The sequence below is a fragment of the Cetorhinus maximus genome, chromosome 29 (assembly GCF_964194155.1).
Source record: "Cetorhinus maximus chromosome 29, sCetMax3.hap1.1, whole genome shotgun sequence".
Classification (NCBI taxonomy): Eukaryota; Metazoa; Chordata; class Chondrichthyes; order Lamniformes; family Cetorhinidae; genus Cetorhinus; species Cetorhinus maximus.
Window position 1 is genome coordinate 2,520,162 of NC_135907.1, and position 22,257 is coordinate 2,542,418.

The 22,257-nt window shown below is 41.1% G+C and overlaps 1 protein-coding gene across 1 annotated transcript in view; it reads left to right on the forward strand.

Moving 5' to 3' along the window:
• LOC144669547 (ran GTPase-activating protein 1-like) overlaps nucleotides 1-22,257 on the forward strand; it is a 54,325-nt gene that overhangs the window by 26,319 nt on the left and 5,749 nt on the right. Inside the window, exons 10-14 of the mRNA XM_078532027.1 lie at nucleotides 1,608-1,692; nucleotides 7,850-8,039; nucleotides 13,909-14,019; nucleotides 14,424-14,526; nucleotides 15,602-15,690. Coding sequence (XP_078388153.1) covers nucleotides 1,608-1,692; nucleotides 7,850-8,039; nucleotides 13,909-14,019; nucleotides 14,424-14,526; nucleotides 15,602-15,690 — 578 coding nt within the window. The remainder of the gene's footprint in view (nucleotides 1-1,607; nucleotides 1,693-7,849; nucleotides 8,040-13,908; nucleotides 14,020-14,423; nucleotides 14,527-15,601; nucleotides 15,691-22,257) is intronic.

A 22,257-nucleotide genomic window follows, 5' to 3' on the forward strand; every position in this document is an offset into this window, starting at 1 on the left:
CCCACTCCCAGCCATATTCCACCTCTTGGATGAGACTTTAATGTCATCTATCATGGCTGGGTTTGTGTACAGAGGTGACAGTATTGTGTTGTTATTGACTATTCACCCAGTTTTCTTGGACAACTGGTAGAATGATGATTTTTGGCTCACTGTGTGAAAGGTTGATGTAGTACAACACTAAAGTTCTGAAGATTGTATGTTTATTGAGAGTGAATTTTGTGAATGTTTTAAGAAATTTTAGATGGCTTGCACAAGGTTAGAGAGTCTGGCTGTGAGCTGATCTTGCATAGGGTCCTGTTTGAGGGTTGCAACTGACCTTGATTTAACCGAGCTAAAGAGAAAACACTTGATCATTACCCCAGACCCCACCTGGAAAGACTCCCCGCGTGTGTTTGTATGTGTATCAGTTGAGCATTGTATCAGGCTCGGCTGTTGTGCCTGCAGTTAGAATATTGTACAAACTTTGTATGAAGGCAATGGAAAGGCGCAGAAGAGATTCAGTAAGATGATACCAGCAATGAGGTGCTTTGGCTGTGCGGGAGACTAGAGAAACTGGGGCTCTTCACATTAGAGCAGTCAAGATTGAGAAAAGGCAAAATTCTGTAAATGCAGGGAATCTGAAATAAAAACAAAATGCTGAAAACATTCAGCGGGTCAGGCAAAATCCATGAAGGGCAAACATGGGGTTATTTCAGGTCCATGACTTCCATTACAACGTGAAAATAAGAGGCTGTCTGACAGAGGCACTCAAAATTTGAAAGGTTTTTCTAAGGGAAACAGGGACTTTGGCAGGTTTTATGGGGGCTCGAGAGTCGGTAATTAGGGCGTACGAATTTAAGAATTTCAAAAGAATGAAGGTAAAGATTAGGAGAATTTTTTTTTATTGTAGAAGATTGTTGAAGCATCCAATGCCTTACCAGCAAAAAATGTGGGACCGAAATCCATAATGGTGTTTAAAATAAAAGGGGAGAAATACTTGAAAAAGGAGGCATTTTTAAAAAAGATATGTGGAAGTGAGAATATTAGCAATTTCTCAGGCTAATGGTACAATTCTTGACTAAAGGGTGCTTTGAAAGTTTAACTAGTGCTTCTGCAATTTCCTCACTTACCTCTTTTAGATATCCTGTGGAATGGGAAGTACCGTGGACTTCCTTCTGTGTTGTACAATTCTGTGAATCACCCGTCAGTGCTCACTGCATAGGCTCATACAATAAGAGTGGCCAAATGAACAAGGTATAGGACTGCATAGAAACCAAGTGTTGGAAATACTCCACAGGTATGCCAGCATCTGTGGAGAGAGATACAGAGTTAACATTTTGAGTTGAATTTGACTTTTTTCAGTTCTGTTTCTCTCCCATGGATGCCTGCTGAGTATTTCCAACACTTTGTTTTTATTTCCGGTTTCCAACATGCACAGTATTTTGTTTTTAAGGTACAGGAGGGTGGCTGTGGAACTGTTTCCCCCAAAAAGACTACCTTCAGGACAGAGAGGGAATAATAGAGCTTCACTGTTAGAGGCTGTGTGCTAACCTGGAGCTGACTATATTGAAGCTTGTACAGGTATTTAATATTTAAACCTGTTAAAAGAAAATATTTTGTCTGTCTAGGGAACTATCTCGGAGAGGAAGGCTGTGAACAATTGAAGGAGGTTGTGGAGAGCTTCAACAAACAGGATGTGCTGGGCTCTCTCAGGTAGGTTGGGGACCAAGCTCTGTCCATTGAAGAGCTTTTCTTCTGTACCTCTTATTTCCTTACTAAGTGAGCCCTATCCAGGGACCCTCTACTAGTAACACGTACAGCAGCAACATATCTTTCCCCTGTCAAGATACTGATGCCAGTACAACGTTTTTTTTTATGCATGAGCCTACTTGACAAGTGCTGCCATGAGGTCTGTCACACCAAAGCCTGATCCTATTCTTGTCTCGTATTGATGTACATGATGCTCTTAAATGAGTACTATATAGCAGATGGGAGTTCCATAGAAAAGCAGAAGGAAAACTAAAAAGAAATTAAGGGGGGGAAACTTGTATTCAGTGATAGTTTAAAAAAAAGGCGATGAGGAAAAAAAACCCTCCAGAACCTGATAGATGAGGAAATTGCAGAAGCGCTAGTTACAAATTTTCAAAGCACCCTTTATTCAAGAATTGTGCCATTAATCTGGAAAATTGCTAATATCCTTTTTTAAGTTGGATGGGAGAGAAAAACTTGTTAACTATAGACCTTTCAGTTTTGTTTCAGTTGTGGCAAGGCTACTAGAATATGTTGTTATGGTTAGTGACTGCCACTTCAGCGAATATGAAACCAGATAGAGCCAGCATGACTTTAAGGATAAGTCATGTTTCACTCATCCAGTTGAATTATTTGAAGAAGTAACTATGGATGTAAGTAAGCAAGTGTCTATGGATGTTATCTATATTCAGAAAGCATTCCATAAGATTCCACCCAAATGAATATTGCAAAAATATGAATGCATGGAACAGGAGGTATGACAGAATCTCACAGTACAGAACAGGCCCTTCGGCCCATCGAGTCTGCACCGAAACAGGTAGCCTTATGATTTGGGTTACAAATTAGTTAGGAGGTAGGAGACAAAGTAGGGCTAAAGGGTATGAACTCAAATTGGCAGAATGTGGAAAATAGTGCTCCCCAGGGATCTGCTCTGGTTCCCCAACTTTTATTTATATTTATGTTTTTAATAACCTGGATGAAGGAATGGAAAGTTGTATATCCAAATTTGCGGGTGACATCAAATTACAAGGGACAGATAGTACTCAGAGGGGAGCAGGAAGTTGCGAGAGGAAATGGATTGTGTGAAGCGATGGCAGATGGACTAATGTGTGGGCAAGTGTGAATTCATGTACTTGGACCTATAAGTTAGATTTGAGTATTTTCTAAATAGTTTAGCAGTACAGAGCTTGAGTGTTGCTGAAAAATAGACATGCTATCGAAGCTTTGTCAATCCCAGAGGTGATTTCTCTGCCAAGCTGATTGCAGCTGGGACGGGAAAGCAAGGGATGAGGGGCAGACCAGGCCAGCTTCTTAACCCTGGACCCAAAGAGCAGGGGATCAGATTGCCACGATCCAGATATGACGGAGGCAGTGCCCGATGGGGATTGTAGTTTCCAGGGCAGGACCCAGTTTTCAGATCCTTCTGGATTTTGGGAGCTGGATAAGGGGTCCGTTACCTGTATTGAGTTTAGAGAGAGCCCAGCACAGTTTCACCAGAATGGTACTGGGGTTGAGAACATTAAACTACAAGGATTGGGTGGTATAAACCTGACTTCTATTCTTTTGAGTTTAGAAGATTGAGAGAGATGACCTGATCAATGTGTATGAAATATCAAAAGGTTTTGGTAGAGTAGATGCAGAGAAATGATTTCCTCTGGGAGTATCGAAAGCACAGGACATAATCATAAAACTAGAGCTAGGTCACTTAGGAGGGAAGCATGTTTTCACAAGGTAGCAATCTAGAGTCCTTTGCCGAGAAGTCTCTGGATGCTGGGTCAATTTTTGTTTTCGAGACTGAAGTTAATATCCTGTTAGGTAAGGATATCAAGGGATTTGAAGTTGAGATACCGATCAGCCATGATCTGAATGACAATAGACTCGAGAGCCTGAATGGCCTACTTATGTCCTTATGTACAACACAAACAAGCTATTCAGCCTAACTAGTCCATGTTGGCATTTGCCCTCCCCATGAGAAATAGTCCTAATTTACCCAGCCTGTTCCATATCCCTCCATTCCCTTTTCCTACATTCACCTATCCATTCTACTCTTCAACATTCATAGTTTCTGCCTCAACCACCAACCCTGAAAATGAATTCCACGTTTTCACAACTGTCAACGAGTTCCATGGTTCTAAGTCTCCATTATTTAAATTTTTATCTATAACCCCTCATTTTAGACCCACAATCACTGCTATTTACGCTGTCCAATCATTCCATAATTATTAAATTTTGAGTATTTTTCCCCAAACCTGAATTTTTCTAATGGAAATCCTCAGCTTTGTGTTTCCCCAGACCAGGCAGCAATCTGGTGAATTCTCGTTGTACCCTCTTTAAAACTTCAAAATCCTTTCCAATATCCTTTGAAGTCCATTACAGCACACAATACTTTATTGAAGTCTTATCAGTGTATTATATAGGCTCATCATTACTTATCTTTTTAAATTCTATGCCTTGTGATAACTTCTCCTATGAACTTGTACCAAGCCCCTGTACTCTTCCAAACATCGAGTCATCTTCTATTCTGAAAGAATCACTACTGTTACTGTTTTTAGCGAAAATGTTTCACCTCTCACTTTGTGACATTGAATTGCCTCTGCTACTTTGTAGCTTGTTCCATATCTTATCAACCCCATTTGTAGCTTCCTTTGCGCATCCAAAGAATAAACAAAACAACTCCTATTTTTGGTATTATCACCACATCTGAACATAGCGTTTTCTAAGCCTATGTCCAAACCATTGATGTACGCAATGAGCAGAAGCAGCTCCAGAACTAAACCATGGAACACCCGCTTTAAAAGCAAAAAGTTGGTTCTGTTTTTCCCCTTCGAATAATATTTAATCCAGTTTACTATCCTTCCCCACCACCCCCCCAACCCACTGCCCAACAGATATCCCTTAAATTGCTCCAGTAATCTCCTGTGTCACTTGTCAAAAGGCTTTCCTGATGTCTGTCCATTGAATTTCCCCCAGCTTCACATGTCTGCTACCACTTCAAAGATTTTTTTTTAAGAGGTTTATCAAACATGGGTGTCTCTTTTAAAATCCATACTTGCTACTAATGGTGATTTTCTTTCATTAGATATGAAATAATTTCCTTGTGAAATTTTTCCTTACTACGGATGTTAAACTAACTGGCCTGTAATTACGCACATTAGCTCCATCATCCATTTTAAAAATGGGCACTACTTTGGCCATTCTTGTCTTCTGGCACGCCTGATAATATAATTTTGAGAGCCTTGACAATTTTCTCCCCCATGTCCCTCAAGATTTTAAATGTATCCTGTCAGAGTCTTGATCCTTTATCTTCCTTTAGCCATAATAATCACGCATCTCAACCTTTGCCAATTCAGATTCGCTGCCTCTTCCATTTCCTTCACTTCAGTAAACATCGATGCAAAGTACTTAATAGCTGTGCCATTATCCGCAGATCATCTACAAATCACCAATCCCCTCCCCTCAAGATCACACACTGCATTTAACAATGTCCTTTATGCTGAGATATAGGGCAATTTTAATGTCCTTGTGAAGCTCGTTTGTCTGACCTGTCCCAGTGGGCTAGTTTTCATGGGGCCATGATAAAGCTGTTGTTTATTCATCAAAAACACATTCTTTGGATGAACTTGGGGCCAGGATCACAAATGCAATTAATGAAATCACTGTGCAGCAACTCTGAAGCATGTTTTCAATGATTTGGATAGCGAGTAAAACAATACATCAGAGGAGGTGGTGGTTAGAACCTAGAAATTTGACCTATTTTGTTTCTTTAAAAAAAATTCATGAATTATGCTTTCATATGCCATTTACGTTTTGCTTCTATCATGTGCATATCCAAAGTTATTACAGTTTAAATTTTGCCAAGGACTTTATAAAACACCTGATGTGTACTTGAAAGAAGTTTTTTATTGTCAGGCATCTCTTGGCTTTCCTTGCCCTTTTTCCTAGCTTTTTGCTTTCTCACATTCTCTCTCTTTTCACTAATCCTATGCTTATAGGATCTCCTCCTCGATTTTTAGCTGGTTCCTAACTTCTCTCAATTAGTTTTCTTTCTTAACAGAATGTATTTAATACTTCACCTTGGCAATCTCTTTTTCAAAACATTCCACTGTTCCTCGCCAGTCCTATGTCGGTTTCTGCTTCCACCTCACCTCAGCTTTTCTACCCTGACCCAGTCTTAGTGTTCTAGTTTTTGTATTGGCATTTTTCCTTTCCATTGCATTTTTATCATATTGTGGTCGCAATTTGCAAGTGCTCACCCGCAATCAGTTTATCTACCTGATCTATTTCATTACTCACACCAGATATAGCAGCCCCTCTAATCTTGTAGACCTGCTAACCTTCCATTTGAGAAAGGAGCCCATAATATTTTGTTTTGCATGTACTCGTTCAATGTCAAAATCATTAAATTTTATTTAATTAAATAATAATTTATTGACAGTTAATAATTAACAGACCAGAAGGAGAAAGAAAAAAAATTGTAACACTCCAGCTGTTGGCAGGCAGAAAGCCGACTCAAGTTAAACCATTGGTCAAATGTGAACCCTTCAGTTTTTTGTAGCTTGTTAAGACATCAGGTTGTGCAAGTTATGTTGTCAACAGCGTATTTGAGATCATAAGTAAGGTGAGATAAATACCTATTCAATCCCAAATCGTGCCCTAGGAAGAATGTAATGCAGGCTATTGGACTAACGGTTAGAGCAGCCTGCCTGCCGAGTATAAATCTTAAATGGGCATGTGGCAATATCTCATACAAGTTCTTACAGCCCTGCCAAAGAGTCTTAACTCCCAATTTTTCCCTTCCATCTTAAAGTCACTTAATTATGCTGAGGCACAGGTTTTTACTGGTCGTAGTAATTTCTACTCCACATGTGGCCATGCATAAACCTTGACTGTGAATGTGGTCAAATTGTTTGACTGGAGGGTATTGCAACTACACCTCATTCTTTCCCAGCCCTCAGAAAGCCCTCTAGAAAGGTACAAAATGAACCACTGCGTTGTGATCAAAAACAGGAATCGTGACTTTTTTTGTCTGGCTCATCCCTTTTTCCTAATCTGGCTCGGGGCTTTGGCCAATTATAGCATCCTGATTACTGGCTAAACTATACTAATTCAGCAAGGACCACACCACAGTGGACATAATCCATAAAGCAGTGGGCGGATGCCAAAATATTCTTTAAATGCTCGCTTATCTCCGAAATTCCTGATTTTTGTTAAATACAAGATGAAGATTATTGGTATTAGCAAATTGAACTTTACCCATTTCATGCACCCGGTGTTTACATCAAATACCCCAGGTAAAACCACAAGTCCTGTCCTAACCTAAGCTCACGTCTTCATTCTAATGAATCAACCCCCTCCACTTTTAATCCCTCAGTTTTGTCTAGAATAACTTTTGCATTCACATGTACAGTTCAGTCCTGACTCCAGTGTTTTGGAATGTTGACCTTTATTTTTCATAGTTTTCTAATTTGATATTCGTTGTTCCTTCTACCCAATGGGGTAGAAGAATCAAAAACATTGGCTGAGGGTGGGATGGGGAGGGGGTTGGTGGGGGAGCAGGACAATTTGGATACTGGAATAGGTATTTTAAAATAATTTCACCTTAGTCAAATTTTTTAAAAATTCAGTCATGGGATGTGTCACTGTCAAGGTCAGCATTTATTGCCTATCCCTCATTACTTTCAAGGTGGTTGTGAGCTACCTTCATCAATACAGCTGAGTAGCTTGATCGTCAGTCAGGAATCAACTACACTGCTGTGGGTCTGGAATCACATGTAGGCCAGACCAGATAAAGAAGGCAGATTTCCTTCTCTAAAGATCATTAGTTAACCAAATTGGTTCTTACAACAACCTGGTATTTACATGGTCAATATTACTGATATTAGCTTTTTATTTTGGATTTAATTATTTAGCTGACTTTAAATTCCCCAGTTGCCATGGTAGGATTCGAATTCATGTCTCCAGATTGTTAATTCAGGCCTCTGAGTTACTAGTCCAGTAACATAACCACTATGCCGCTATTCCCCAGAATAGACTTCTGGATGTTTGACTTTTTTCCCTTGTGTTATTCAGGCAGAACATGTTTATGCTGAGCAACGTTAATATAATTTTCTTTGATATTAAGTGATGATGAAAGTGATGGGGATGATGATGAAGATGATGAGGAGGATGATGATGATGATGATGAGGACCTAGAGGATGAAGAGGAAGATGAAGATGAAGAAGCAGAAGGAGGAAAAGGAGGAGGAGGAGAAGAAGAGCGGGAGCAAGAGAAAGCATTACCAGATGATCAATTGATAGTTGAACCGTCTATAGTAAGTCTTGAGGAAACCAAGATGTAGACACGCTACCCCATAATCCATCCCAACAAGCTTCATGAGATGTTGGTAAATTAGAAGGAATTACTAAGTGATGTCAAGTTTGGGTTTTAAAAATTGTGAAGATGTAGGAGGCTGGGGGTGTGGTGGTGGTGGAGGTTGGGTGGTTTGCTGAGATTGTCATGGACAGCACTTTCAACGAGGTGATCATACTGCGGGTAGACTGAACAGGCAGAAAGGGGATGGGTGACCATCAGGCGGAGTAGAGGAAGGCAGGTTGTGCAGGAGCCCCCTGTGGCCATCCCCCTCTTTAACAGATATACCGTTTTGGATACTGTTGGGGGAGATGACTTCTCAGGGGAAAGCAGCAGGAGCCAGGTCCATGGCACCAGGTGTGGCTCTGTTGCACAAGAGGGGAGGAAGAAAAGTGGCAGGGATATAGTTATAGGGGATTCAATAGTAAGGGGAATAGACAAGCATTTCTGTGGCCACAAAAGAGACTCCAGGATTGTATCTTGCCTCCCTGGTGCAAAGGTCAAGGATGTCTGAGAGAGGCTTCAAGGCATTCTGAAGGGGGAGGGCGAACAGCCAGTGGTCATGGTACATATTGGTACCTACGACATAGTTGAAAAAAGGAATGAGGTCCTACAAGCTGAATATAGGGAGTTAGGACGTAAATTAAAAAGTAGGACCTCAAAGGCAGTAATCTCAGGATTACTACCAGGGCTATGTGCTAGCGAGAGTAGAAATAACAGGATATATCGAGTGAATACATGGCTGAAGAAATGTTGTAGAGGGGAGGGATTCAGATTCCTGGGACATTGGGACTGGTTCTGGGGAAGGTGGGACCAGTACAAACAGGACGGGTTGCATATGGGCAGGACTGGGACCAATGTCCTTGGGAGGTGGGGGTGGGGGGGGTGATGTTTACTAGTGCTGTCGGGGAGGGTTTAAACTAGAATGGCAGGGGGATGGGAACGGGAGCAAGGAGACAGAGGAAGGGGAAACAAGGATAGAAACGAAAGAAAGAAGCAAAAGTGGAAGGCAGAAAAAACAAGGGCGAGAAACAAATGGTGTCATAGTGCAAAATAAAGCTAAGATGACTAACAAGGTTAAAAAGACAAGTCTAAAGGCATTGTATCTTAATGCGCGTAGCAGTCGCAATAAGGTAGATGAATTAACAGCGCAAACAGATTTGAATGGTTATGATATAGTTGCAATTACAGAGAATGGCTGCAGGGTGACCAAGGATGGGAAATGAACATCCATGGGTATTCAATATTTAGGAAGGACAGACAAGGAGGGAAAGGAGGTGCGGTAGCACCGTTGGTAAAGGAGGAAATCGATGCAATAGTGAAGAAGGATATTGGCTTGCAAAATTATGATGTGGAACCTGTTTGGGTGGAGATAAGAAACACTAAGGGGCAGAAAATGTTGGTGGGCGTTGCCTATAGGCTCCCAAACAGTAGCGGAGATGTAAGGGAAGGCATTAAATAGGAAATTAAAGCATTAAATAAGGGTACAACTGTAATCATGGGTGACTTTAATCTACATATAGATTGGACAAACCAAACTAGCAATAATACTGTGGAGGAGAATTTCCTAGAGTGTGTACTGAATAACTTTTTAGATCAATATGTTGAGGAACCAACTAGAGAGCAGGCTATCCTAGACTGGGTATTGTGCAATGAGAAAGAATTAATTAACAGCCTTGTTGTACGGGGTGCCTTGGGGAAGAGGGACCATAAAATGATAGGATTGTTCATTTAAGATGGAGAGTGAAGAAGCTGAATCCAAAACTAGAGCCCTGAATCTAAATAAAGGGAACTATGAGGGTATGAGGCACGAGTTGGCAATGATGGATTGGGGAACCTTACTAAAAGGGTTGACGGTGGATAGGCAGAGACTAATATTTAAGGAATGTATGCATGAATTACTATAATTATTCATTCCTGTCTGGTGCAAAAACAGGAAAGGTGGCTCAAACATGGATTACAAAAGAAATTAGGGATAGTATTAGATCCAAAGAGAGGAGAGACAAAATTGCCAGAAAAAGCAGCAAGCCTGAGGATTGGGAGCAGTTTAGAATTCAGCAAAAGTGGACAAAAAGATTGATCAAGAAGGGGAAATGGAGTATGAGAGTAAACTTGCAAGGAACATAAAAACTGACTGTAAAAGCTTCTCTCACTATGTGAAGAGAAGAAGATTAGCAAAGACAAATGTAGGTCCCGTACAATCAGAAAGGGGGGAAGTTATAATGGGGAACAAAGAAATGGCAGGAGAATTAAACACATATTTTGGTTCTGTCTTCATAAAAGAGTACACAATTCCCCAGAAATGTTAAGGAACCAAGAGCCTAGTGAGTGGGAGGAATTGAAGAAAATCAGTACTAGTTAAAAAAAAAAAATGGTGCTGGAGAAATTAATGGGGTTAAAGGCTTAAAAATCCCCAGGGCCTGATAATCTACATCCCAGAGTACCAATGGGATTATATGGAAATATTGGATGCATTGGTGGTCATCTTCCAAAATTCTATAGACCCTGGAGTAGTTCCTACAGATTGGAGGGTAGCAAAAGTAACCCCACTATTTAAAAAGGAGGGAGCGAAAAAACAGAGAATTACAGACCAGTTAGCCTAACATCAGTAGTGGGGAAAATGCTAGAGTCTATTATAAAAGATGTGGTGACAGAACACTTGTAAAGCATTAACAGGATTAGACAAAGTCAGCATGAGTTTATGAAAGGGAAATCATGCTTAACTAATCTACTAGAGTTTTTTGAGGATGTAACTAGTAGAATGGATAAGGGAGAACCAGTGGATGTGGTGTATTTGGATTTCAAGAAGACTTTTGATAAGGTGCCACATAAGAGGCTAGTGAGCAAAATTAAAGCACATGGGTTTGGGGGTAATATAGTGGCATGGATTGAGAATTGTTTGACAGGCTGGAAACAGAGTGGGAATAAATGGGTCTTTTTCCAGGTGGCAGGCAGTGTCTAGTGGTGTACCGCAGGGATCAGTGCTTGGGCCCTAGCTGTTCATGATATATATAAATGACTTGGATGAGGTAACCAATTGCAATATTTCCAAGTTTGCTGACGACACAAAACTGGGCAGGGTTGTAAGGAGGATGCAAGGAGACTTCAGGGTGATTTAGACAAGTTATGTGTGTGGGCAAACACATGGCAGATGCTGTATAATGTGAAGTTATACGCTTCGGTGTGAAAAACAGAAAGGCAGAGTATGATTTAAATGGTGATATATTGGGAAATGTGGATGCACCAGTCAATGAAAATAAACAGGCAGGTGCAGCAAGCAATTAGGAAGGCAAATGGTATATTGGCCTTCATTGCAAGAGGATTTGAGTTCAGAAGTAGGGATGTCTTACTGCAGTTATACAGGGCCTTGGTGAGACCAGTTGGCATGCAGTTTTGGTCTCCCTACCTAAGAGAGGATATACTTGCCATAGAGGGAGTACAGCGAAGGTTCACTAGGCTGACACTAGGGATGGCAGGGCTCTCATATGAGGAGAGTTTGGTTCGACTGGGCCTGTATTCACTAGAGTTTAGAAGAATGAGAGGGGATCTGATTGAAACATGTAAAATTCTAACAGGGATAGATAGACTAGGTGCAGGGAGGATGTTTCCCCTGGTTGGGGATTCTAGAACCAGGGGCCACAGTCTCAGGATATGGGGCAGGCCATTTAGGACTGAGATGAGGAAAGATTTCTTCATTGAGTGGTCAACCTTTGGAATTATCTACCACAGCAGGCTGTGGAGGCTGGGTCACTGAGTATATTCAAGAAAGAAATTGATAATATTTTGGATATTAGGGGCATCAAGGGGTATGGGGAGAAAGTGGGAATATGGCGTTGAGATAGAAGATCAGTCATGATTGTATTGAATGATGGAGCAGCCTCAAAGGGCCAAATGGTCTACTCCTGCTCCTAGTTTCTATGTTTCTGAAGGGAGGCCAGGAGAGGGTTGTTTCAAAGGGAGGCCGAGGGTGGGGAGGGGAGTGGGGATTCTGAAGGAAGACTGGGAGGGATGGGGTTTTCCAAAGGGAGTCCAAAAAATATATATTGCATTAGAACATTGTATAATGAGTCTTGATTTTAACAGTGAGGCTGCAGGGACAAGAAAGTTGTGTCTAGGGCAATATCTTTACTATCTTGTTCCTTTAAGATAAAGAGTAGAGAAATGCTGACCATGGTTATGGAGATAATACACTGACACAAGAAGAACAATGACCCAAGAGGTTGAACACTAATGAACAAAAGGCAGATGGTGGATTTTGTGTTAAATTATTGGCATTCGTTTAGTTAAGTTTGAAAAATTCTAACTTTTTTTAAAAATCTGTATATATTAATTTTTGTAATGCCTCCTACTTTTGGGTTCTGTTTCTTCAGAGTTGCCCCAGACATTACAGGCCACTTGCCAGTGTGCATCCAAAAATGAAGGAGGGTAGACCCCTGTGTGGATCAATGCTGTCATTTTTAACTCGTCTTGTGTTTTCTTCCCGTCCAATCACTCATGAGCCTCTAACTGTTCAGGCTCTCCCCTCAATAGGCTGGCTGTGATAGTGAAATAATGGTGTGGATAATTATGTGACAAACCATTCTTATGATTACATGGCATAATGGTTTGATACAGTGACCTGCTCCTCGCTACACCTTCTGCCAGCTGGCATTCGATTCTATCATTTTGTAGAAAACCCCTTTTCTGGCCTCTGCTCAGGGTGGTGGCTGCTGCCTTGGGCCGTCTTTAACCCACTTAATTATGCGTCACCCTGAAGGCAAGGAACAGACGTGAAGACCAAAGGCCATAAAACTATAATAAAAACAATGGACAGAGCCCATCAAATGTCTTTTTATTTCACTCATTCTTGTTTTGAGCAAGTTTTAGGACCTACAGCTAAGAGCTGCCTCCTATTTCAACACTAATTAGCAGTCTTGCTTTGAGAGGCTGGTTTGGGGAACAGAAATGCTGCCACATTAGCGAGTGTTCTTTTGGCACAAGCTATAGAGTGGACTCAGTCTTAGTATGCATCAATATCTGGCCTGAAAATGCTTGATGCTGACATGTCAGAAATGAAAAATGGTCTATTCTGCATCACTAGCTAATCAGAAAGGCACAATGCAACAGTCCTGAATTATTAAGTCAGTTAAGGAACTAATGGTACAATGAGGTTTACTTGTAATTATCTCTGTTCATTCACTCACTTTGTATCTCCAACACCACCCTGGGTTGCTGTCTCAGTAAATTCTCTTCCATCAACAGCAACAACTTGCACTCGGTTAGCCCCTTTAATCTACAAGGCATCCTGCAGAAGTACAAGTGAGCCAAAAATAAATGGGGATTAACCAAAAGTTCGGTCAAGGAGCTGAGTTTTTAAGAGCATGTTTAAGATGGAGACAGAGGCAGAAAGGTATAGAGGGGGAATTTTCTTGGCTGAAGGCACAGCGCCCAATGCTGCAGTAATGGGCGTGAGACCAGACTAGGAGCAATGCGGCCCTCTACTGAATTGTAGGGAGAGTGGGGCACCAAAAGATATAAATGCAAGGATGAGAATTTTAAAGTTGAGGCAGTGGGGGACCAGGAGCCCATGAGGTCAGCGAGCACTGGAATGATGAGTGAAGTTCCAATCGAAGTTGGTGTTGAACAGGATAGAGAGATGAGAATTATGGATATTTTACAGTTTATAGAAGTTAGGAGACTGGACAGGAGGAGCTCCTTTATTGGTCTGTAGTGATTTGGTTTTAACCATCTGTTTTTAACATTGCTGGAAAAGAAACTCAGCTTTTCATGAAACACAGTCTGTCCTCTGGTGCTGTTCCATGCTTTTCATTAATTGTTTTTTATTTTTCTAGAAAACAATCCCAACTGGTCCGGCATCAGAAGCTGCCACATTCTTGTCTTCTCCTTCTCCAGACAAACTCCTTAAGCTAGGATCTAAACGGTCACATCTGATTCAGCAGCAGGTACTGAGAGAATAGCTTGCATTTTCTTTGCAATTTTCTCACTGATTTGCAACCCCCTGTCTGTCCTGAGTTAGCTGATTCTATCCAGGCTAGCGTTAAGAGTGGGACAATTGTACTTGTTATCCTTGCAGGAGAAAAAGGGAAAAGATCCAGTTTAATTGTTATTTTAATCACAGCTGCAAAGCCCACCTGGACGCCCCATGAGGGCTTAACTAGAGTCAAGTGTGATGACATAGCCTGTTGATGCTCACTTTCTAGTCCCCTTCAAAAGGAATGACCAGCACGGCTGCTAAATTAAATGACCCTAGCATGAAGCTGTCTCTTCAGGAGAGGGTGGAAAGTACATACCGAGAGGATAAGATTGACTGTCCTAAATAAATTTCCTTTGGGCGTTGTCCCCACAGACCGATCTATCAAACTCGGAAAAAGTTGTCCAGACATTTCTGAAGGTGGCTGCAGTCTACAAGGAAGACCAGGAAACTAAAGCAGCAGTAATAGAGACTGCAGGTGATGTAGACATCTTGTTTGTTGTTTTTTCTTGGATTTCCAGCATCCGCAGTAGCTTTTAGCTTTTTGTTTTTATCTTGTTTGTTTAACCTGAATTGATTTAGCATATTGGGTGATTTGAATTAGGATTGTGTATAGATCATCGTACAACTGCCCTGCAGAAAAATAACCTACTTCTGTCCTAGTTCTGCTGGAACTTGTGTCCATTCTTTTGGACTTGTGGCATATTAAATATGGGCCCCAAATGGGCTTGGAGTTTGATTTCAGCGAGTTTTGAGATGAATAAGAGCACCGGCACTGAGAAACTTAATCCAACTGATGCCAGTCAATGAAGCTTAGCATGATCACTGTGTACAGTTGATTTTAGTTGAATCCTGACCCGTTCACAGCCTGAAACGCAGATGTAGTCTTGGTTCCTCTATGTGCGGTTCCACTGTTGTATTTATGTTTTGCCTTCATGCATATAGGAAACTGAGCCAACACAACAAACAATGACTTCTTAAATTAATTAAGATTTGCCGTATCCTATATCTGCAAAAATAAAAAGATGTTGAGTTTGGCATCTCTGATTCGGATCCCATTTCCAGTGAGGAGACATGAAACGGTTTGTTGCACACAGGCTAGTGCAGAGTTATCAGCTGAGCACTAGTGAAGTCTGTTGATCCATCTGTCCATCTCCAAGATGAAAAATGAGTATTAAGAGCAGACTAAGCAGGATGAAGTTTATACGTACTTCAGTGCTTGTAATGCTGTAATGTAGGATGAGTGTATTGGTTTCCTCTTCCTTTAATATCCCATCCACCACTTCTCTGTTAACTGCAGCATTTGTTTGTCTACTTTTGTTACCACATGATTGTTACATGTTTGCACATTTTTAACCTGAATTCTTATCCTATGCAGACATATTAATTTTTTAATGCAAGCCACATTGCCATTCAGCCTTCAGACTGCGAATGAGTTTCTTGAATAAAATACCATATATAAAAAGAAATCAAGAATATTGAAACAGTTTTTCTTTACATACAAGTATCTTTTTTTTATTTTCCCTCCTCCCTGACCCTTGCTCCAACTATAGATGAATTGTTGCAGAAAGCATTCAAGACTTCTGGATTTCAGTTAGATGTGTTCATTACTACCCTCTTGGTCTATATGGGACTTCTGAAGGTAGGAACTGATCTGGTGTGTGGAGCAGAAATGTCCAACTTGTGGTCTTGAAGCTGCCAAGTGGCAGTTAGGCTCTTGTAGCCCAGAAACGTCAGTCGATTTGCACTTATTATTCACTTGGTTGCTCTGTTTAAATTGTGCGGGTCTGGAGGTATGGAAAAGGTTGGCTTTCGTGCAGTTGCCTCATGGTAGATAAATTACAAATTGGAATAGCGCTATCCATGTGTTTCGATCAGCAATTTGAAGTATACAGAAATTAATGGAACACCAATTTAAACTTTATATGTGGTCCTGAATTTCCATGTTTTTCACTCAGAAAAGTAGCTTGGACACCCTTGGTACAGAAGGATTGTTAAAGCAGTAATTGGTGTAAAATGTGGTACTCTCAAGATGGCGGTCTCAACAGAGCTGTGACCTACGTCCTGGGTGAAGGTTGACTAGTGCAATGGGGAAGGGTTTAAACTAATTTGGCAGGGTATGGGCACCAGAATGAAACATCAGAAAGGAGAAACAAAGTACACAACACTGTCAGAGTGAGACAAACAGAAGAAGAGGAAAGAATACTTCAAAATCTGCAGGGTTCAGATGTTGGTGGAGGGGGGTAGTGAAATGTGAGGCAGTTTAAAATGAATTTTGAATGCCTTTTGAGCGGTAAATAAGGTTGGTGAGTTTTCAGGCACAAATCACAGCATAGGTAAATGATATGACAATAACAGAGAGCAGTCTCAAATAAAAAAAAGACTTGCATTTATATAGTGCTTTTCATGATCACTGGACATCCCCAAGTGCTTTACAGCTAATGAAGTGGCTTTTTGAAGTGTAGCCATTGTTGTAATGTAGGAAACGCCAACCAATTTGCATACAACAAACTCCCACAAACAGCATATATAAATACTGTGGTTGCAAGAGTGGGTCAGAGGCTGGGAATTCTGTGGCGAGTAACTCACCACCTGACTCCCTGAAGCCTGTCCACCATCTCCCAGCCACAAGTCAGGACTGTGATGGAATACTCTCCACTTGCTCCAACAACACTCAAGAAGCTTGACACTGTCTAGGACAAAGCAACCTGCTTAAATGGTATCCCATCTGCTACCTTTAACATTCACTTCCTCCACCACTGGCGCACAGTGCCAGCAGTTTGTACTATCTACAAGATGCACTGCAGCAACTCGAGGCTCCTTTGACAGCACCTTCCAAACCCCCGATCTCTACCACCTAGAAGGACAAGAACAACTGATGCATGAGGCCTCCACCACCACCTGCAAGTTCCCCTCCGAGAAACACATCACCCTGACTTAGAACTATGTTGCCGTTCCTTCAATGTCACTGGTTCAAAATCCTAGAACTGAGAGGTCAATAGAGATGCTGTGGCAGACATTTAAGGGGATATTTCAGAATACACAGGATAGATACATTCCAATGAAAATGAAAAATTCCAAGGGGAGGAGCTACCATCTATCGTTAAGTAAAAAAAGTTAAAGATGGTATCAAACTTAAGGAAAAAGCGCAAAAGTGGAAAAGGTGTAATTGCGCACAGATGGGTGGCGGGTCAGAAGATTGCACAGAATATTAAAAAAATACAATGACGAAAAGATTAATGAGTAAAACATTAGATTACGAGAGAAAGCTAGCTAGGAATATAAAAACATAGAGTTTCAATGAATAAGAAGGAAGAGAGTTAACAAAGTGAGCATTGGTCCTGTAGAAAGTGAGTCTGGGGAATTAATAATGGAAAAGAAGGGGATAGCAGATGAATTGAACTGGTATTTTGCATTGGTCTTCACTATAGAGGATACAAGTAACATCCCAGAAATATCTGTAAACCAGGAAATGGAAGGGAGGGAGGAACTCAAGAAAATTACAATCACCAGGAAAGTGGTACTGAGCAAATTGTTGCTGCAGCTGCGGGCTAACAAGTGGCTAGGTCCTGATGGACTTCATCCTAGGGCCTTAAAGGAAGTGGCTAGGGAGATAGTTGATGTGTTGGCTTTGATTTTCCAAAATTCCCTAGATTTGGGGAAGGTTCCATTAGTTTGGAAAATAGCAAATGTAACTCCTTTATTCAAAAAGGGAAGATGATCAGAAGGTCAGTTAGCTTAACATCTGTCATAGGGAAAATGTTAGAAACTATTGTTAAAGACTTTATAGCAGGACACTAGGGAAAAAAATCAAGGTAATCAGGCAGAATCAACATGGTTTTGTGAAAGGAAATCATGTTTAAATAATGTATTGAAGTTCTTTGAAGGGGTCACATGTTGTGGATAAAGAGGAACCAGTGGATGTACTGTACTTAAATTTCCAGAAAGCATTTGATAAGGTGCCACATCAAAGGTTATTGCGGAAAATAAAAGCTAATTGTGTAGGTGGTAACATATTGGTGTGAAGAGAAGATTGGCTAGCTAACAGGAAACAGAGCAGGTGAAAATTGGTCATTTTTTGGTTGGCAAGATGTAACGAATGGTCTGCCACAGGGACTTGGATGAAAGGACCGAATGTATAGTTGCTAAATTTGCTCATGACACAAAGATAGGTAGGAAAGTAAGTTGTTAAGAGGACATGAGGCTACAAAGGGATATAGATAGGTTAATGAGTGGATCTGATAAATGTGGGAAAATGTGAAATTGTCCATTTTGGCAAGAAGAATAAAAAATAGCATATTATTTAAATGGTGAGAGGATGCAGAGGAATCTGGGTGTCCTAGTGCATGATTGCAAAAGGCTAGTATGCAGGTGCAGGAAGTAATTAGGAAAGCTAATAGAATGTTACTCTTTATTGCGAGTGGATTGAATACAAAATTAGGGAGGTTATGCTTCAGTTATACAGGGCATTGTTGAGACCACATATGGAGTACTGTGTAAAGTATTGGTCTCCTTTATTTAAGGAAGGATGTAAATGCATTGGAAGCAGTTCAGAGAAGGTTTACTAGACTAATACCAGGAATGCACGTCTTATGAGGAAAGGTTGGACAGGTTAGGCTTGTATTTGCTGGAGTTTAGAAGAGTAAGAGACGACTTTATTGAAACATATAAGATCCTGAGGGGTCTTGACAGGGTGGATCTGGAGAAGATGTTTCCTCTTATGGGAGAATCTAGTACTAAGGGTCACAGTTTCAAAATAAGGGGTTGCCCATTTAAGACAGATGAGAAATTTTTTTCTCTGAGGGTCGTGTGTCTTTGGAGCTCTGCTTCTACTGCCTTTTGAGGAAGAGCCTTTGAATATTTTTAAGGCAGAGGTAGATAAATTCTTGATAAGCAAGGGGGCGAAAGGTTATTGGGGGTAGGCAGGAATGTGGAGCTGAGGTTACAATCAGATCGGCCATGATCTTATTGAATGGCAGAGCAGGCGCGATGGGCCGAGTGGCCTACTGCTTCTAATTTGTATGTTCCTAACTCCCTAACCACTGGGTGTACCTACACCACATGGACTGCAGCGGTTCAAGAAGGCAGCTCACCCCCACCACCACCTCGAGGGCAATTAGAGATGGGCGATAAATGTTGGCCTTGCCAGTGACGCCCACATCCCGTGAACAAATAAATAAAAATAGCCAACTCCTGCCATTTGTGCCCGCCTTTATCACGATTTTGTTTACCTGAGTGAATCCGTTTGTGTATCCAATTGCAGCTCGCGCCCCCGAAACTTCACTCATCTGCAATTAAAAGTGTAACAATCCAGGTGCTGCCAGTTTAAAAAGTCAAACCAAAAAACAAAGAGACACATGCAACTATTACAGGCACTTGAGAGAGGCAAACTTACCTATTTTTTCAGATCTTCAAGCTGTTGACAAACTTGCTGCTTCTGTGCTTCAAGCTCATGCAGCCTGTCAAACCAGTAGAAAGCCCATAAGTTCACAATGACATTTAAACAGCACACACCTGGGTAACGAGTGGCAAATCCCACATTTTCGAACTGTCCTAAAGCACTGGTGTCACTGCACACTTAGAAACTTTAAAACTCTGAGTCGCTGCTCCCCTGCCCTCCAATCGTTAAAATACTGTAACACAAACTAAACGCTTACAGAAGTGAACATTTCAAGTTTCTGCACATGGTCTTGAAAGGTTAATAAATAACTTAATAAAATTCTTCAGAAATCACAAAATAACACACTGTTTGTCCTCTTTTCCTCAAAGAAAGCGCGCACTGCAAATCTGGGGATGGCTGGAACATATTTAATTCAGTCCCATTGTAAACGGTGTTCGCCTTTCTTGATTTTGCCCTTTGCGAGATCTCGTGGGAGTGGAGCCTCCACGAACAGGGGGGAGTTGACTAAATGCAAGATGCATGCACGATGAGCAGATAATCGTCTTGTGATGTTGATTGGGGAATAAATATTGGTCAGGACACTGGGAATAACTCCCCTGTTCTTCAAAATAGTGCCATGCGATCTGAGAAGACAGATGGAGCCTCTGTTTAAAGTCACATCCCAAAAGGTGGCACCTCCAGCAGTGGAGTACACTCTCAGTACCGCACTGGAGTGTCAGCCTTGATTTTGTGCTCAGGCCCTGGAGTGGAACTTAAGCCCAGAACCTTATTTAAATGAGCAGAAAAATAGACCCTTAATATTTCTGGCTGCAATATATTCAAGAAAGATAGTGAAGGATGGCAGTTTTGAGTAGTGGAAGGAAAGAGAATGGTACTGTTGATCAAATAAACTATTATACCACTGGAATGGAATGATGTAGCTAAAGGGTCAAAGACACCATTTATTTAGCTAGAATTAAGGAGCAATAGAGGAGGTATGGCGTGGTGTGTACTATAGTCTATCAAATAGTGGCAAAGAAATAGAGGAGCAAATTTGCAGGCAAATTACAAAGATATAAGAAATATAGAGTAGCGATAAGGGAGACTTCAATCATCGAATTAAAAAGGGATCTTGCAAAGGTGGATTGGAATCAAAATTGGTCGGCAGCACAGTAATTGATTGCAGGATCGTTTATATCTGCCTTTAGCGTGCACGTAGTCCTGTGTTGTAGCTTCATAAGGTGACAACTTGGTGAAACCACAGCATGTGACTATATACACGTGTGTCTATAGCAGTGGCAGCATCACGTTATAGACAGCTTTCTGTCCCAAAACCAACAGATCAGGTCAAAACTCTGCAATCCTACCAGCCATGACTGCTAATGGGACAAATTAAACAACCAATCATGTGAGTGAATGAATACATTTTAAAATAAACTGAACAATGGGCAGGCCTTCAAGAAGGAGATGGACAGGTATAGAATAGATACATTCCCAAGGAGAAGAAAGGGAGGGCATCCAAAGTCAGAGCTTCCCGGAAGACTAGAATAGAGTTTAAAATTAAACAGAGGAAGAAGGCTTATGATAGTTGTATGGCTACATAGAAACCGAAAATTTATGGCACAGAAGGAGGCCATTCAGCCCATCGTGTCTGTGACACCAGAAAGAATTATTTCGCCTAATCCCACTTTGCAGCTCTTAGTCCGTAACCCTATAAAGATTTGCAATTATATAGGACTTTTCATGACCACCAAATACCATGAGTGCTTTGCAGCTAATGAAGTATTATTGAAGCGTAATCACTCTTGTAATGTAGAAAACCCAGCAGCCAATTTGCACAAGCAAACTCCCACAAACAGCAATGAAAATGACCAGATAATCTGTTTTGAGATTTTAATTTAAGGAATAAGTATTACCAGAGCACTGAGGATAACTCTCCCTCTTTTCAAAATAATGTCAGGGGATGTTTTACTCCATCCACCTGAGAAGGCAGAATCATCTCAATTGAATCTCCCCTCAACCTGCTCTGTTCCAAAGAACACATTCCCAGCCTATCCAACCTTTCTTCATCGCTAAAATTCTTCAACATCTTCATAACACCTTCATCTTCTAAGCCTCTCTTGTGCGTTCACATCTTTCATGTAATGCGATGACTAGAACTATACACAGTCCTCTAGCTATGGCCTAACTAATGTTTTATCCAATTCTAGCAAAACCAACTGCTTTTCTATGCCTCAACCAACAAAGGGAAGTATCTCATAAGTATAAGTATCTCGTATGCCTTGTTAACTAACTCATCTACCTGCTATCTTCAGGAATGTGTACACATGCACTCCCAAGGTCCCCCTCTCCCTCTACACGTCTCAGCACCCTACCATTCATTGTGTGTTCCCTCGCCTTGTTTGTTCTCCCTTAGTACGTTATCTCTCATTTCTCAGGATTAAATTTCATTTTCTACATAGCTTCCTACATCTATTTTCCTCTATAAACCACACAATCAATCTTTGTATCACTACCAAACTTCTTAATTATGCCTCCTACAGCTTGAGTCTTAATCTTTGATATTTACCACGAGAAGCACAGGACCTGGTACAGAGCCCTGTGGATCCCCACTGGAAAAAGCCTTCTCGTCACAAAAGCACTCATCGACCATTACCCCTTGCTTCCTGCCACTGAGCCAGTTTTAGATCTAACTTGCCACCTTCCTGTGGACCTCCCATGTACCTTTATTTTCCTGACCAGTCTGCCATGTGGGACTTTGTCAAAAGTCTTGCTAAAATCCAGGAAGACCACATCATATGTGCTACCCTCATCACTCCTTGTTACCTC